The sequence below is a fragment of the Pelobates fuscus genome, chromosome 1 (assembly GCF_036172605.1).
Source record: "Pelobates fuscus isolate aPelFus1 chromosome 1, aPelFus1.pri, whole genome shotgun sequence".
Taxonomy (NCBI): Eukaryota; Metazoa; Chordata; class Amphibia; order Anura; family Pelobatidae; genus Pelobates; species Pelobates fuscus.
Genome location: NC_086317.1, coordinates 377553869 through 377568559, shown reverse-complemented (window position 1 = coordinate 377568559; position 14691 = coordinate 377553869). Strand labels below are relative to the sequence as shown.

The 14691-nt window shown below is 42.4% G+C and overlaps 1 protein-coding gene across 1 annotated transcript in view; it reads right to left on the bottom strand.

The window, feature by feature from the left end:
* COG3 (component of oligomeric golgi complex 3) overlaps positions 1-14691 on the bottom strand; it is an 82190-nt gene that overhangs the window by 38370 nt on the left and 29129 nt on the right. The window contains exons 15-16 of the mRNA XM_063444713.1: positions 13946-14070; positions 10682-10771 (exon numbers count right to left, since the gene is read on the bottom strand). Of these exons, the coding sequence (XP_063300783.1) occupies positions 10682-10771; positions 13946-14070 (215 nt within the window). The remainder of the gene's footprint in view (positions 1-10681; positions 10772-13945; positions 14071-14691) is intronic.

Genomic DNA, 14691 nt, shown 5'->3' with positions numbered 1-14691 from the left:
CACAAGGGTCGGGGAGAACGGACCCCTCCTAAGTATGTTGCCTTTAACCCCACTCAAGCTAGCGCATTAATGAAATCGCTCCCTGACCCAGAAAAACAGCCTATGCCTTTTTACCGAGGGATAGTTCAAATTCAAAAGACCTATTCCGCCGCATGGCGTGATTTGCTGAGCATTTGTGCTATTAAAGCAGGGGATGCATATTGGCCGAGCATGGCCCGTCACCTCAGTACAGATCTGCTTTCCAGTGATGTTGATTACCCCTCCGGGGTAACCTTTTGCACCCAATTAAGAGAATGGGCTAAAGACAAACTTGCAGATCAGGCTGCTGGCCTTACTGATGTTATTCAAGATAAAGGAGAATCAGTGGAAAGGTTCCATGCAAGACTGTATCAAATGTTCACAGATTTGGGATTTGATCTTACTGACAAGATTCATTCACAAATGCTGTCCGGTGCGTTCGTCCAAGGTGTTAAAGACTCCATACGCAAGGGAATTATTGCTGCACGCCCTGAATATAAGGTTGTTCCCCTGGATACTCTGCTTTTAGTTGCTAGGGGCCTAGAATCTACCCAGACCCCCAGGAGGCCAAGCTCTGCTCCTCTTATGGTATCACGCAGTACCCCTGTTCCCAGAGGCACCAGACCAGAGGATGGTTTCTGTTTTAATTGCAAAGCTAAAGGTCATTTTAAAAATGATTGCCCGGAACCCAAAAGAGAACCAAGAAAGCCATCCAGGCCCGCCCCGGCCACTAAGGCCGAAAAAGGGGTTCCAATAGTTGAGGAACCCGATGAATAGGAAATTGGCAAGCCTGTGTCTGTGACCCCTGTTATGGCAGTGTCTACAGGGGATAAAGGGGGGCCACTTGCCACAGTGACTTTGCCCATTGAAGGCCACCCTACCACATTCCTTGTTGACACAGGTGCAGCCCGTAGTGTTCTGCGAGAACAAGACCTGCCAGACCCATCTTTTCTGTCAAATATCGATGTCTCTTGTGTTGGAGTGGATGGCCAGCCGAGACATAGCCCTCTAACAACTCCACTACGAGTTGGTTCTAGCCTGCTCGCTCGCTTTGTGGTATCCTCCACATGCCCAATTAACCTGTTAGGTGCTGATGTCCTCTCACGCCTGCAAGCATCCATCACTTTCACCCCAGACGGGCAGGTAGACACCTCAGCCCTGTGTTCCCTGCCTCTGATGCTGCATTTAGAAAAGCCCCGTGAAGAAGCAGCAGAATTAAAGTCTAATTTCCCTGAGGAATTAAAAACACAGGTGCCCGCCAAGTTATGGTCCTCAGGCCCAGAGGACATAGGTCACCTAAATGTTCCCCCTGTGGTGGTAAAGCTCATTCCAGGAGCTAAGTTACCAAGAAAACCACAATATCCCTTAAAACCAGCACAGTCTGCTGCCATTTCTATCCATATCAAGGCACTCTTAGAGAAGGGTGCCCTGGTAAAATGTAAATCTGAATGCAACACCCCATTATTTCCTGTGAAAAAGAAAGCTCCAAAGGGTGAGCCAGAGAAGTACAGGATGGTCCAGGATCTCCGTGCTGTCAATGAAGCTACCGTCCTGGATACCCCTCTTGTACCAAATCCCCATACTCTGCTCTCTGGAGTCCCACCATCTGCAAAATTCTTCACAGTCATTGACCTGGCCAATGCCTTTTTCAGTGTCCCACTGGACCCATCCTGTCAATACCTGTTTGCTTTCACTCATGAGATGCAACAGTATACCTGGACTGTCATGCCCCAAGGGGCACAAAATTCTCCAAGTCAATTCGCAAAGGCCATGGGTACCATCCTTGACCCATGGCAAGCTGAGCACTCAGAAGTTGTCTTGCTTCAGTATGTGGATGATCTACTGCTCTGTGGAGATGATATACCTACTACTGAAAGGTGTTCAATTAGTCTTCTTTCCTATTTGGCAGAACAGGGATGCAAAGCTTCACTCACCAAGCTGCAATTCTGCCAATCTTCAGTGATTTTCCTTGGACATTGCCTATCTCAAGGTACCAGACATCTAACCCGGGACCGGGTGAGAGCTGTTCTAGACATTCCACCTCCAAGGACTTCAAAGTCTCTTCATGCCTTCCTAGGCCTCATTTCCTACTGCAGAGCATGGATCCCAGAAGCCTCTCTGCTTATGCAACCTCTTTATGATGCCCTTAAGTCTGACCCATTCTGTCTGACCAATGAAGCTCTGGACAATTTCAATGCTCTAAAACGTGCCATTGCTTCTGCCCCTGCCTTGGGCCTACCTGACTACTCCAAACCTTTCAAACTATTTGTCTCTGAAAGACAAGGCCATGCAACAGGAGTTCTCACCCAAACTAATGACTTAAGAGGCCGCCAGAGGCCTATTGGATATTTCTCATGTCAACTGGACATTGTGGCCAGAGGGACTCCCTCCTGTCTCAGGGCTGTTTTTGCTGCAAGAGAACTCATAGAAAGAACCTCAGACCTGGTCCTTGGCCACCCTCTGGTTGTTTTGGCCCCTCATGACATTTCTGCCATCATCAACCAAGTCCAGCTCAAACACGTGTCTCCAGCCAGACACCTGCGCCTGCAGTGTCATCTTCTTTTGCCTGACAACATTTCCATCCAAAGATGTCAAGTGCTTAATCCATCCACTCTTCTTCCACTCCCTGAGGGGGGTATCGATTATGGATTTATCACGGATGAAACCTACATTTACCTGCTCTGTGGATGTATCAAGAAAGTCATGCATCCACATTTGTCATTTTATGAAGATGAGACACCTCTTTGTGAAGGCCCGGATTACGCCTTCTGTACCATGTGGTACAAGCCGAACATTACTCCTGAACCTTGCTATGAAGATGAGCTTTACCACTGGACCGATGTAAAGCTCACTGCACAAGATTTCTATTGTGACTCTGAAGGCAATAGCATGGTCTTGGTCCAGCTACCTCAACAACTTAACTACCTTTACCGCCATTGAGATACCGCTATCCCACATATTCCTGTTACCAAGTTGAAGACAAGGTCATGGAATGATCTTGGGCCCATGGCAAAACTATGGGCCACCATGAATGAAGAACAGCTACAGGAAAATGGTATTGCCAAATACCCAACAACTGACCTTCTAGAAGCATGGCCACGCCATTTCCTGGAAAAAGAATTTCAAGATCTGGTCATAAAGAATGATTATGACCCAGAAACACCTCATGACTGTTTTGAACAGATGAAAATGGAAACAGTGCACTTACCAACTGTGCATGAGAATCCATTACCAGATCCGGATTTTACCCTGTTTGTGGACAGCTCAAGATATGCTGATGAAGAAGGAAAATATCGTACAGGATATGCCGTAACCACAACAGATGAAGTTATCAAATCATCATCCTTACCGCCAACAATGTCTGCGCAAGAAGCTGAATTACAGGCTCTGACTTCAGCATGCAAAATTTCCGAAGGAAAACGTGCCAACATCTATACAGATTCAAGATATGCTCTGGGTGTGGCACATGACTTCGGCCTAATTTGGAAGACAAGAGGATTTCTTACCACCGCCGGTACACCAGTCAAACACAGCACTGCAATTAAGGAGCTAATGGATGCCCTCCTACTCCCCAAAGAAGTGGCCGTTTTGAAAGTCAAGGCCCATGGGAAATTGGATACAGATGAAGCAAAAGGCAACCATTTAGCTGATCAGGCTGCTAAGCTAGCGGCCAGGGATCTGCAGGAAGTGGATGAAGAAGTGTCCGGACAAGAAGAAGAAGAAGTTCCTATTTTTGCTCTGCAAACTCTTCCTACTGATTTACGAATTTTGCGAGAACAGCAAGCTACAGTCACTCCTGAAGAAATCCAGAAATGGAAAAAGAAAGGAGCTGTCCAAAAGGACGGAATATATTACAACAACTTCAAATTTTGTCTTCCCAGAAATTTGTATCCAGCAGTTGTCCAATGGGCACATGGGCCTGCACACCTGTCAAAAGAATTGATGGCCGCCCTCATACAGAAGTATTATGAAGCACCTGGAATCACAACATTGATCAATAGCTTCTGCAAGGCCTGTGTCATTTGTGCAAAATGCAATCCAGGAAGACCAATTAAGGTGCCTGCGAAACACCTGGCAAAGCCCATGTACCCCTTCCAGCGAATTCAAATTGACCACATCCAAATGCCCAAGAGTGGGCCCCATGAATATGCACTAGTAATAGTGGACATGTTCTCAGGCTGGCCAGAAGCCTACCCAGTGGCCAATATCACTGCAAAAACAACCGCAAAGCGCCTACTTACAGATATTGTATGTAGATTCGGACTCCCAGAAGTCATTGAGAGTGATCAAGGCCCAGCCTTTACAGCAACTGTGACTAAATAAATTTGGACTGCTCTAGGGGTGACTCTAGCCTTCCACACCCCTTACCACCCACAAAGTAGTGGTAAAGTGGAGCGCATGAATGGCACTCTAAAAACCAGAATGTTAAAAATGTCACAAGAAACAAAGATGCCCTGGCCAGAAAGCCTGCCAATAGCTTTATTTAGTGTTAGGCACACACCTAGAGGGAAGCATTCACTGTCCCCATATGAAGTTCTATTTGGGACAGCACCCAGACTAGGTTGTTATTATCCGCAGCAGTTGCAGCTCCAATCAGATGTTTTAGTAGACTATGTAACTGAACTTGCAAGTGCTTTAAACAAAATACATGCTTAAGTTTTCTCTTCAATTCCAGATCCCGAATTGGATACAGGTTCCCATAACCTGCTTCCCGGAGATTGGGTCCTGGTCAAGAAGTTTGTGCGGAAAAATACCCTGGAACCAAGATTTGACGGTCCATTCCAAGTTCTCCTGATTACCGCAACCTCCGTCAAATTGGCCGGTAGGCCAAATTGGATCCACGCTTTCCACTGCAAGAAATCTCCTGCCCCAGAGGAAGCGAATATCGCACAAACATGTATCTCTGGTACATCTTCTCCTTAATTAGCCTTATGAAGGCCCAGCAAGTAGCCATTACCAAAGATATTAGTGGGTACACCTTCTGGTATAATTCATCGTGCACCCAGGTGGCTACTTATACCTTTGACTACTGTGATATTGTAGAATGCCCATTTCCCACACCACAAATCCAGAGCATCTATAGAGATATCCCTCATTCGAAAGACCCATATGTTTGTGTAGTTGACAAGCAATGGGGGCACAATTGTGACCATTGGGGGGCGGCGGGATGGAATGCCGGGCCTGCCTGGGGTTACAAACCAAAAAGTGCCGTATCCAAAGTAGATGATCATGGTAGATCCCTCCTCCAGAGAATGACTTTGAGAAAGCCTGGGGGGAGTACACCAATGAAATTAATCCTTAACATTGAGCATCCAAGCCCAACAGATGCGGACCAGTATGTGATGGGAATGTATTGGAAAAAGGGTTCCTACCGTAAATTAGGGCATTTCTACCTCAAAGATATGTGCAACTCTTCTGAGTGGCAAGGGGCCACCCATATGGTCCCTAACCCATTAAAACCTCATATCCAGACCTTTCAAGACATGATGGCCATTGCTAACCCCACTTTTGAAGATACCATGGCCGCAGAAACAGGTTTTAATGATGTAAATCTATGGTTAGAATGGATGAAATATAATGCTAATAAACATAATAGAACTGCATGTTATGTGTGTGGCGGTGCCCGGCCTCACCTGGGTACCGTGCCTTTAATCCTACCAGTAGATATAGAAGAATGTGTTTTAAGCCTTTTTGCCTATCACTATAATTTTAACAGGTCCATATGTATTGCATGGACAAAGGAGTATCCTCTCCTAACCCAGGATGTCAAACCCCCAGATGGTATTACCGTGTATAAAGGTAATTACACTTGTTATGCTAATTACGATGGAATAGGTAAATTCTTGGGTAACTTCTCCAAGGGGTATTGTGCTACCTACAGAAATGTCTCTATGGACTTGTTGCAGTTTCACACCAGGTCATTAGGGGATATTTACTGGTTGTGTGGGGATTTACAGCTAAGATCCAGAATGGACAAACAGTGGTGGGGGGAGTGTACTTTGGCTAAAGCTATTATGCCTATACATATCATCTCTGACACACACCTCGTCACCCATGGGTCCAAACACACTAAGGTTAAGCGTGACGCCCCAGTGAAAGGAAGTTTTGATCCTCATGTGTATATTGATGCCATTGGAGTGCCTAGGGGGGTGCCCAATGAGTTTAAAGCAAGGGATGAAGTTGCCGCAGGATTTGAATCAATTTTTACCATAGTTACCGCAAACAAGAATTTAAATTGGATAAATTACATTTATTATAATCAACAGCGTTTTGTTAATTATACCAGAGACGCCCTCCAGGGGTTGGCCGAACAGCTGCAGGCCACATCCCAAATGGCTTTCCAGAATAGAATGGCCCTAGATATGATCTTAGCCGAAAAAGGAGGGGTTTGTAAAATTTTGCCCGACACCATGACATGTTGTACCTATATCCCAGAAAACACAGGCCCTAATGGTAAAGTTACATTAGCCATAGAAAAATTAAATGACCTGTCTGAAGAGTTAAAAAGGAATTCTGGGATAAAAGATCCCTGGGAAAGATGGTTTGGTTGGATGACAGGATGGCAAAAGGCTTTAATGCAGATTGGTATGGCTATACTAATTTTCCTTTTTATTTTTGCTCTTCTCTTTTGTTGTATCCTCCCATGTGTGAGAAAATCCCTCATGAAGACTGTTGACCAAGCGGCAACCACTTTTACCCATCTCGAAGTTGATGACCAAGATTTCCAAGACGTCAACTCACCCTGTCTGCCGCTGCAAACAATCCCTTTTGTTGATAAAGTGCAGGAATTCTAGGAAGGGACTAGCTTAGGGACAGCATCTGTCAGTGAATGGTAAAGGCCCCGTGTGGAGAAGTGGTGGGTTAGCTGCCATGGGACACCCATGGGTGTGAAGTGTTCGAGAGCCATACTGATGGATGAGTTAGCCTATTAGGGTCAGCTCTAGGGACAGACTTGCACTTTGCATTAACACCTAGCTAGCGGCCACGGGGTTTCTGTGCCTTTGGGTTAACACGTCTTCTGATACTAACATAATAAAGTTTTATCTCTTAGAATCTAACATTTCATAGGGGGGACTGATGTGGGATTATTAAAATCTTTTATTGTACTTGTATTGAATTATTGTACTAATTCCATTTTAATAATATACTGTGACTTCTTCCTCCATTTTGTCCTCCTAACCTGACGTCTTCAATCCTCCATTTTGTCCTCATGACTTAACTCGTTCATTTTAAAACTACCTTACGTGACTGAACTTCTCAACCCAATTAGTACAGTAGACAAAGACTGTGTTTCCTGCAAGGACAAGTACCAGGAGGTGCTGGCTACTCCTTAAGACTTGCCGGCTACTCCTTAGGACTTGTAAGATAGTATAGTTTGAAGGCCACGAGAACACAGTAGTAATGAAATGTTCTATTCATAAGAGACCTTGCACCTGGACATGAAGCTTGATATCATTGACCGTGTAAAATGACGCTCAGGACCCCCTTATCCCCACCCGTGTCCAGAATAATCCCACCTCCGGTGGGTGGACACGGGACTAACCTCTTAATTTTTTGAACCAATAGGTAAGACACTAACCCCGACACTTAACAATTAATCCAATTGATGATGTTTATTTGCTGATATTCTAATAATCAATGATGACGCAAAATGCCTCTTAAAAGGGCCTGCGCGCCCGCTTTTACTTCACTTGCCAATAAACTTTCTCGAAGTTATTTTAACCTGAACCTTGTGTGTCAGACTTAATTACTTCAGCGTATATACGCAATTTAATTTTATTGATTTGGACAGGAACAGATAGACATTTAAACATTTTGGTTTACTTTTAAAAAGTACCATAACAGTGGTGTGCCGAAACCGACGATACGGTAGGCCTGTAAATAAAGAGGGCCCACCAAGGAGTAATGAAAAGAAAAGTAAATGGAAAGAAAGAAAAAAGTGTTGAGAATGTGGAGTGGTGGGAGGGTCATTCAGATGCTGACCTTAAGCAGTATGGAGTCAGGTAAGGGGTGTACCTTATATAGGCAAGTGTATTATCTTAAGCCCCTCCCACAATTACAGGCCAAACGGCCTGAATACATATATATGTTATAACACACCTCTGTCTTTATAATGTCTGGCGCTACCTTTATCCCCCCTGTTTGACTTATCTCTGTTGTTTATAAGGCTTAGAGGGAGGCTTATGTTTTAAGGCGTGTCGCCTACTCCAATTTATTTATGATATATATAGTATATTAGCGCTGATCCTTTTTTTATCCTTTTGTCTCTCACATATACATACACGTTGAGTATCATGGCATTCTCAGGATTTGTATAAAGATAGCATTTTCTGGTTTGCAGGAAGGATGGCAGTGTATTTCAGACCAGATTTTACAAATGTAAAAAAAGGACATAAAATTATGTTGCTGTAGGAAAAGATGGTGGGTATTCAACACAATCAGTTGTGGATATACAGGGAGTGCAGAATTATTAGGCAAGTTGTATTTTTGAGGATTAATTTTATTATTGAACAACAACCTTGTTCTCAATGAACCCAAAAAACTCATTAATATCAAAGCTGAATATTTTTGGAAGTAGTTTTTAGTTTGTTTTTAGTTATAGCTATTTTAGGGGGATATCTGTGTGTGCAGGTGACTATTACTGTGCATAATTATTAGGCAACTTAACAAAAAACAAATATATACCCATTTCAATTATTTATTTTTACCAGTGAAACCAATATAACATCTCAACATTCACAAATATACATTTCTGACATTCAAAAACATAACAAAAACAAATCAGTGACCAATATAGCCACCTTTCTTTGCAAGGACACTCAAAAGCCGGCCATCCATGGATTCTGTCAGTGTTTTGATCTGTTCACCATCAACATTGCGTGCAGCAGCAACCACAGCCTCCGAGACACTGTTCAGAGAGGTGTACTGTTTTCCCTCCTTGTAAATCTCACATTTGATGATGGACCACAGGTTCTCAATGGGGTTCAGATCAGGTGAACAAGGAGGCCATGTCATTAGATTTTCTTCTTTTATACCCTTTCTTGCCAGCCACGCTGTGGAGTACTTGGACGCGTGTGATGGAGCATTGTCCTGCATGAAAATCATGTTTTTCTTGAAGGATGCAGACTTCTTCCTGTACCACTTCTTGAAGAAGGTGTCTTCCAGAAACTGGCAGTAGGACTGGGAGTTGAGCTTGACTCCATCCTCAACCCGAAAAGGCCCCACAAGCTCATCTTTGATGATACCAGCCCAAACCAGTACTCCACCTCCACCTTGCTGGCGTCTGAGTCGGACTGGAGCTCTCTGCCCTTTACCAATCCAGCCACGGGCCCATCCATCTGGCCCATCAAGACTCACTCTCATTTCATCAGTCCATAAAACCTTAGAAAAATCAGTCTTGAGATATTTCTTGGCCCAGTCTTGACGTTTCAGCTTGTGTGTCTTGTTCAGTGGTGGTCGTCTTTCAGCCTTTCTTACCTTGGCCATGTCTCTGAGTATTGCACACCTTGTGCTTTTGGGCACTCCAGTGATGTTGCAGCTTTGAAATATGGCCAAACTGGTGGCAAGTGGCATCTTGGCAGCTGCACGCTTGACTTTTCTCAGTTCGTGGGCAGTTATTTTGCGCCTTGGTTTCTCCACACGCTTCTTGCGACCCTGTTGACTATTTTGAATGAAACGCTTGATTGTTCGATGATCACGCTTCAGAAGCTTTGCAATTTTAAGAGTGCTGCATCCCTCTGCAAGATATCTCACTATTTTTGACTTTTCTGAGCCTGTCAAGTCCTTCTTTTGACCCATTTTGCCAAAGGAAAGGAAGATGCCTAATAATTATGCACACCTGATATAGGGTGTTGATGTCATTAGACCACACCCCTTCTCATTACAGAGATGCACATCACCTAATATGCTTAATTGGTAGTAGGCTTTCGAGCCTATACAGCTAGGAGTAAGACAACATGCATAAAGAGGATGATGTGGTCAAAATACTAATTTGCCTAATAATTCTGCACTCCCTGTACACGTGTGCATTTAAAGCTTAAAGGAACACTATAGTCACCTAAATTACTTTAGCTAAATAAAGCAGTTTTAGTGTATAGATTATTCCCCTGCAATGTCACTGCTCAATTCACTGTCATTTAGGAGTTAAATCACTTTGTTTCTGTTTATGCAGCCCTAGCCACACCTCCCCTGGCTATGATTGACAGAGCCTGCATGGAAAAAAATAACTGGTTTCACTTTCAAACAGATGTAATTTACCTTAAATAATTGTATCTCAATCTCTAAATTGAACTTTAATCACATACAGGAGGCTCTTGCAGGGTCTAGCAAGCTATTAACATAGCAGGGGATAAGAAAATCCTAATTAAACAGAACTTGCAATAAAGAAAGCCTAAATAGGGCTCTCTTTACAGGAAGTGTTTATGGAAGGCTGTGCAAGTCACATGTAGGGAGGTGTGACTAGGATTCATAAACAAAGGGATTTAACTCCTAAATGGCAGAGGATTGAGCAGGAAGGCTGCAGGGGCATGTTCTATACACCAAAACTGCTTCATTAAGCTAAAGTTGTTCAGGTGACTATAGTGTCCCTTTATAGTACAGGATTCATTCCACATAAATATACATTTGCTTTTTTTCCTAAAAGAATAACAAACATTAATCTGACCTTGTTTTTGGAGATTGAATCACAAGCTCTCAGTAATGACTGAATACATGCTGAAAGCGCTTCCTGAGATAAACCCTGAAATACCGTCCTCTAAAGGAGAGAAAAGAAAAACAGTGTCTAGATTAAGGTGATACAACAAAACAATGTAAATGTAATCTGCCGCTGCACATGGTAAACTAAATGAAATACACTGTATGAGCACAACTTATGTTCCTAAGAGAAAGGTTGATCTACAGGTAAAATCATTCATTCATCAAATACCCATTATTGTGGTTCACATCACTTATTTGGTGATATTTTGATAGGCTGACTTACTCATGTTTGGAAATGATCTGCAATCAGTGATTTAACGTTTTTTTTTTCTGTAAATTAATTAATTTCCTAGTTTAGGAGGTTTATTTTTGTTTTAATGTATCAACAAATCTTCAGAAGGACTATGATTATTTAAAGCACCCAAGGATGCCCCTGTTATGGTTTCATGATGCCCGAGGCACTTTCTTGCCATTAAATGTTAAACCATTGGTTTACAAATGGTTTACCTATAAGTTGGCTCTCCAGCGCCGTTGCTCCCTGTAAACAACAGCATCTACTTTCTATAATTCTGATCCAGGTAGCATGGCCTGCCGCATTAATAAAAGGGTGCGTGTACCTGATTTTATGACTGGTGAGCTACTGATTGGCTTAGAGCGTCTGCTGACCACTCTAAGCCAATCAGCGGTGCCCCTGCCCAGAGGCAGGATGTGCTTCCTGGATCAGAATAAGAGAAAGTAGATGTGGTAAAGTGAGGAAAGGAACATTAAAGTGAGTTAAAGGAACACTATAGGGTCAGGAACACAAACATGTATTCTGGACCCAATAGTGTTAAAAAAAATACCATCTAGCCCCCCTGGACCTCTCTTGCCCCCCTAAATATAGTAAAATGTTACTTTTATTCCAGTCTGCTGGTTCTAGCTCTGCCCCTGATCTCCCTTCTTGGCTGACATCATCAGAAGTCGTGTCCTGAGCCAATCACAATGCTTTCCCATATGAAAGCATTGGACTGGCTTAGACTGTTAAGGAGGCAGATCAGGGGCAGAGCCAGCGAAAGCCAAACCCAGCCTTGGCCAATCAGCATCTCCTCATAGAGATGCATTGAATAAATGCATCTCTAAGAGGAAAGTTCAGTGTCTCCATGCAGAGAGTAGTGACACTGAATGGAAGTGCTACAACCTCTAGTTGCCATCCGAGGAGTGGCCAGTGAAGGAATCACTAGGCTGTAATGTAGACACTGCTTTTTCTCTGAAAAAACAGTGTTTGCTTCAAAAAGTCTGAAGGATATTATTCTACTCACCAGAAGAAATACAATAAGCTGTAGTTGTTCTTGTGACTATAGTGTCCTTTTAACAAAAAGGTACAGGATCCCTTTTTGAACAAAATTATAATCTCAAAAGTGGTGTCATTAGTATCAAAACAGTGTGGTTTAATCAACATAGTTACAAGCTCATTTACAGCTGTTAATGTATTGATAATTAACAGATTAAAATTAAAGGACCACTATAATGCCAGGAAAACAAACTCGTTTTCCTGACTCTATAGGGTCTTTGTGTCCCCCCCCACCCTCAGGGTCCCCCACCTGCCGGGCTCTAGGGGGAGGAAGGGGTTAAACACTTACCTTTCTCCAGCGCCAGGCTCCCTCCTCCCTCTTACGACATCATCTGCCGAATGCGCATGCATACAATCAGTCCATAGGAAAGCATTTCTCAATGCTTTCCTATGGACGCTGGCGTCTTCTCACTGTGAAAATCACAGTGAGAAGCGCGGAAGCACCTCTAACGGCTGTCAATGAGACAACCACTAGAGGCTGGATTAACCCTATTGTAAACATAGTTTCTCTGAAACTGCTATGTTTACAGCTTCAAGGTTAACCCTAGCTGGACCTGGCACCCAGACCACTTAATTGAGCTGAAGTGGTCTAGGTGCCTATAGTGGTCCTTTAAGGCCTATATGAGAAAGTGAATACATTTCTCCAGAAAGGCATAGGGTGACATGGAAAGCATTAATGCATTTTTCTCCAGCCTGTGGGATCAAGGAAGCAAAAATGACTGAAATATGAATACAAATACCCAATTTATACAAATTCTTCCCTCCCCTCCCCCTCTGTATTATCTACTTCAGACCTCATAGGGAAAATTCATGTTTATAACATTTTGTACTTAATTTTTCGATTGCATGTATGTTAATATTTCTGTAGCTGTAAGCCAACCTACTAGTGCAGTCAGCCAAAACGCTCAGTTCTGGGATGCCTGTGTTAATTTTGCTCATATGGTGGGCGCAGCATTCGTACAACTTGGAATTGGCTCTTTCTATGGATTATGTCTGTGATTCTGCCAATCACAGCACACAGACCTGCTCATTAATCAATTAACTGGGCTTTGTGTAAACTGAAGGAAGCCAAAGCATGACTGCTCTCATTTGTGATGAGTGGAACAGTATCTAGGGGTAAACTACTTATCCTGTAAGCTCCTGCTAAGCATGGGTTTATTGGATGAGAGAAGACCTTGCAGACCAGAATTATAGAATCCTGATTGGTGGGGCCTCTTGATGGTGAGGAAGGGGGCTGACTACTTGTTAATTCACCAAGTTTTGGTAAATGTATAGCGGCTCTCCTGAAATAATCTCAAACTCCACATAAAGAAAGAAAAAACACACACACAAAATGTTTCGAATATTTGAAGGTTACTTGAAAATATATGTTCTTAAATGAAAAACATGCAGACCCTGCTATTTGTGTTCTTTCTTGATAGAGGGAACATGTTTTTAGTCTTGAAAGTTGTGTAACTGTACATTTTGGACATAACTTTGCCGTCTTAGGAGTAAGAGTAAAGGATTACTGGTTTTAAGCAAGACATGGCTATTTTTACATTTTTGTGAGGAAGTTATAGACTTTTTATACATATGTGTCCTGCTGTGTATATATAGTTCGCACCAAATTTATATCAAGACTTTAATGTTACATTACATTTGCATAAACGTCTTTTTTTCTTGATTGGCTTTTTTAAAAAACGGAATAAGAGCAGTAAACTTTTTTTTTTTTTTAAATAATATTAGTCAAAGTGTCCTTCTTTAAACCATTAAGATCCTTTAGGAAGAATTGAAACAAAGACCATTTGAACTAAAAAAAAAAAAACACAAAGAGCTATGTGATCTATTTCCTACATGGAACCATCCATTAGAACTTTCTGTTTTCATATGTTATGTAACAGAAGACATGCTGTGTTTACTTACATCAATACACCGATAGAGCTTTGAAAGGCAGACAAGCGTCCGTTTCACTGTTGGGTACCACATGCCATGCAGGTCTGCAGGTGAAATTGTATTTTCTGTCCTTAGGGTTAAAGATTCAGAAGAACCTACGGGAAAATAAATGAATAAAGTGTACAGCCACACATGTAAATATCCCAAAACAGTACAGTACTAGAAAAGAGTAACATAAAGCTAACATGTATCTGTGCACAATGCAATACAAGTACGGTAAAAACTACACTGATGCTATTTGGACACTAAAGTTGCATAATTTTTAAGGTACAAAAATGAACCCAATATTAGTGAAAGGCATATCTAAATGAACACATTGAATTCCTAGGACTCTGCCACGCTCATCCATAGTTATTAATTTAATGATTCAGCTATGATGAAAGCAGTGGAGGCAGATATTGGTTCATAGCAAAAAAATAATAATAATAATTAAAAAATATATATATAATAATATATATATATATATTTGTAGTCAGGGCAATCTAGCCGTGATGATAGTGTAACATAGCATATCATAACCAATATACATATTCAAATGACACCAGTCGGTTGTGGTGTGCCGGAACCGACAGAGCAGTGGGCCTGTAATAAAAGTGGGCAAAAAGAAGAATACCATACAAAATGTAATCATATAACCACTATCGTTTATTTGGACAAGTCATGAGAAGCTTGGAATAACTCTTTAACTGGTTTGGCATGCCAAGAGCCCCTAGGCG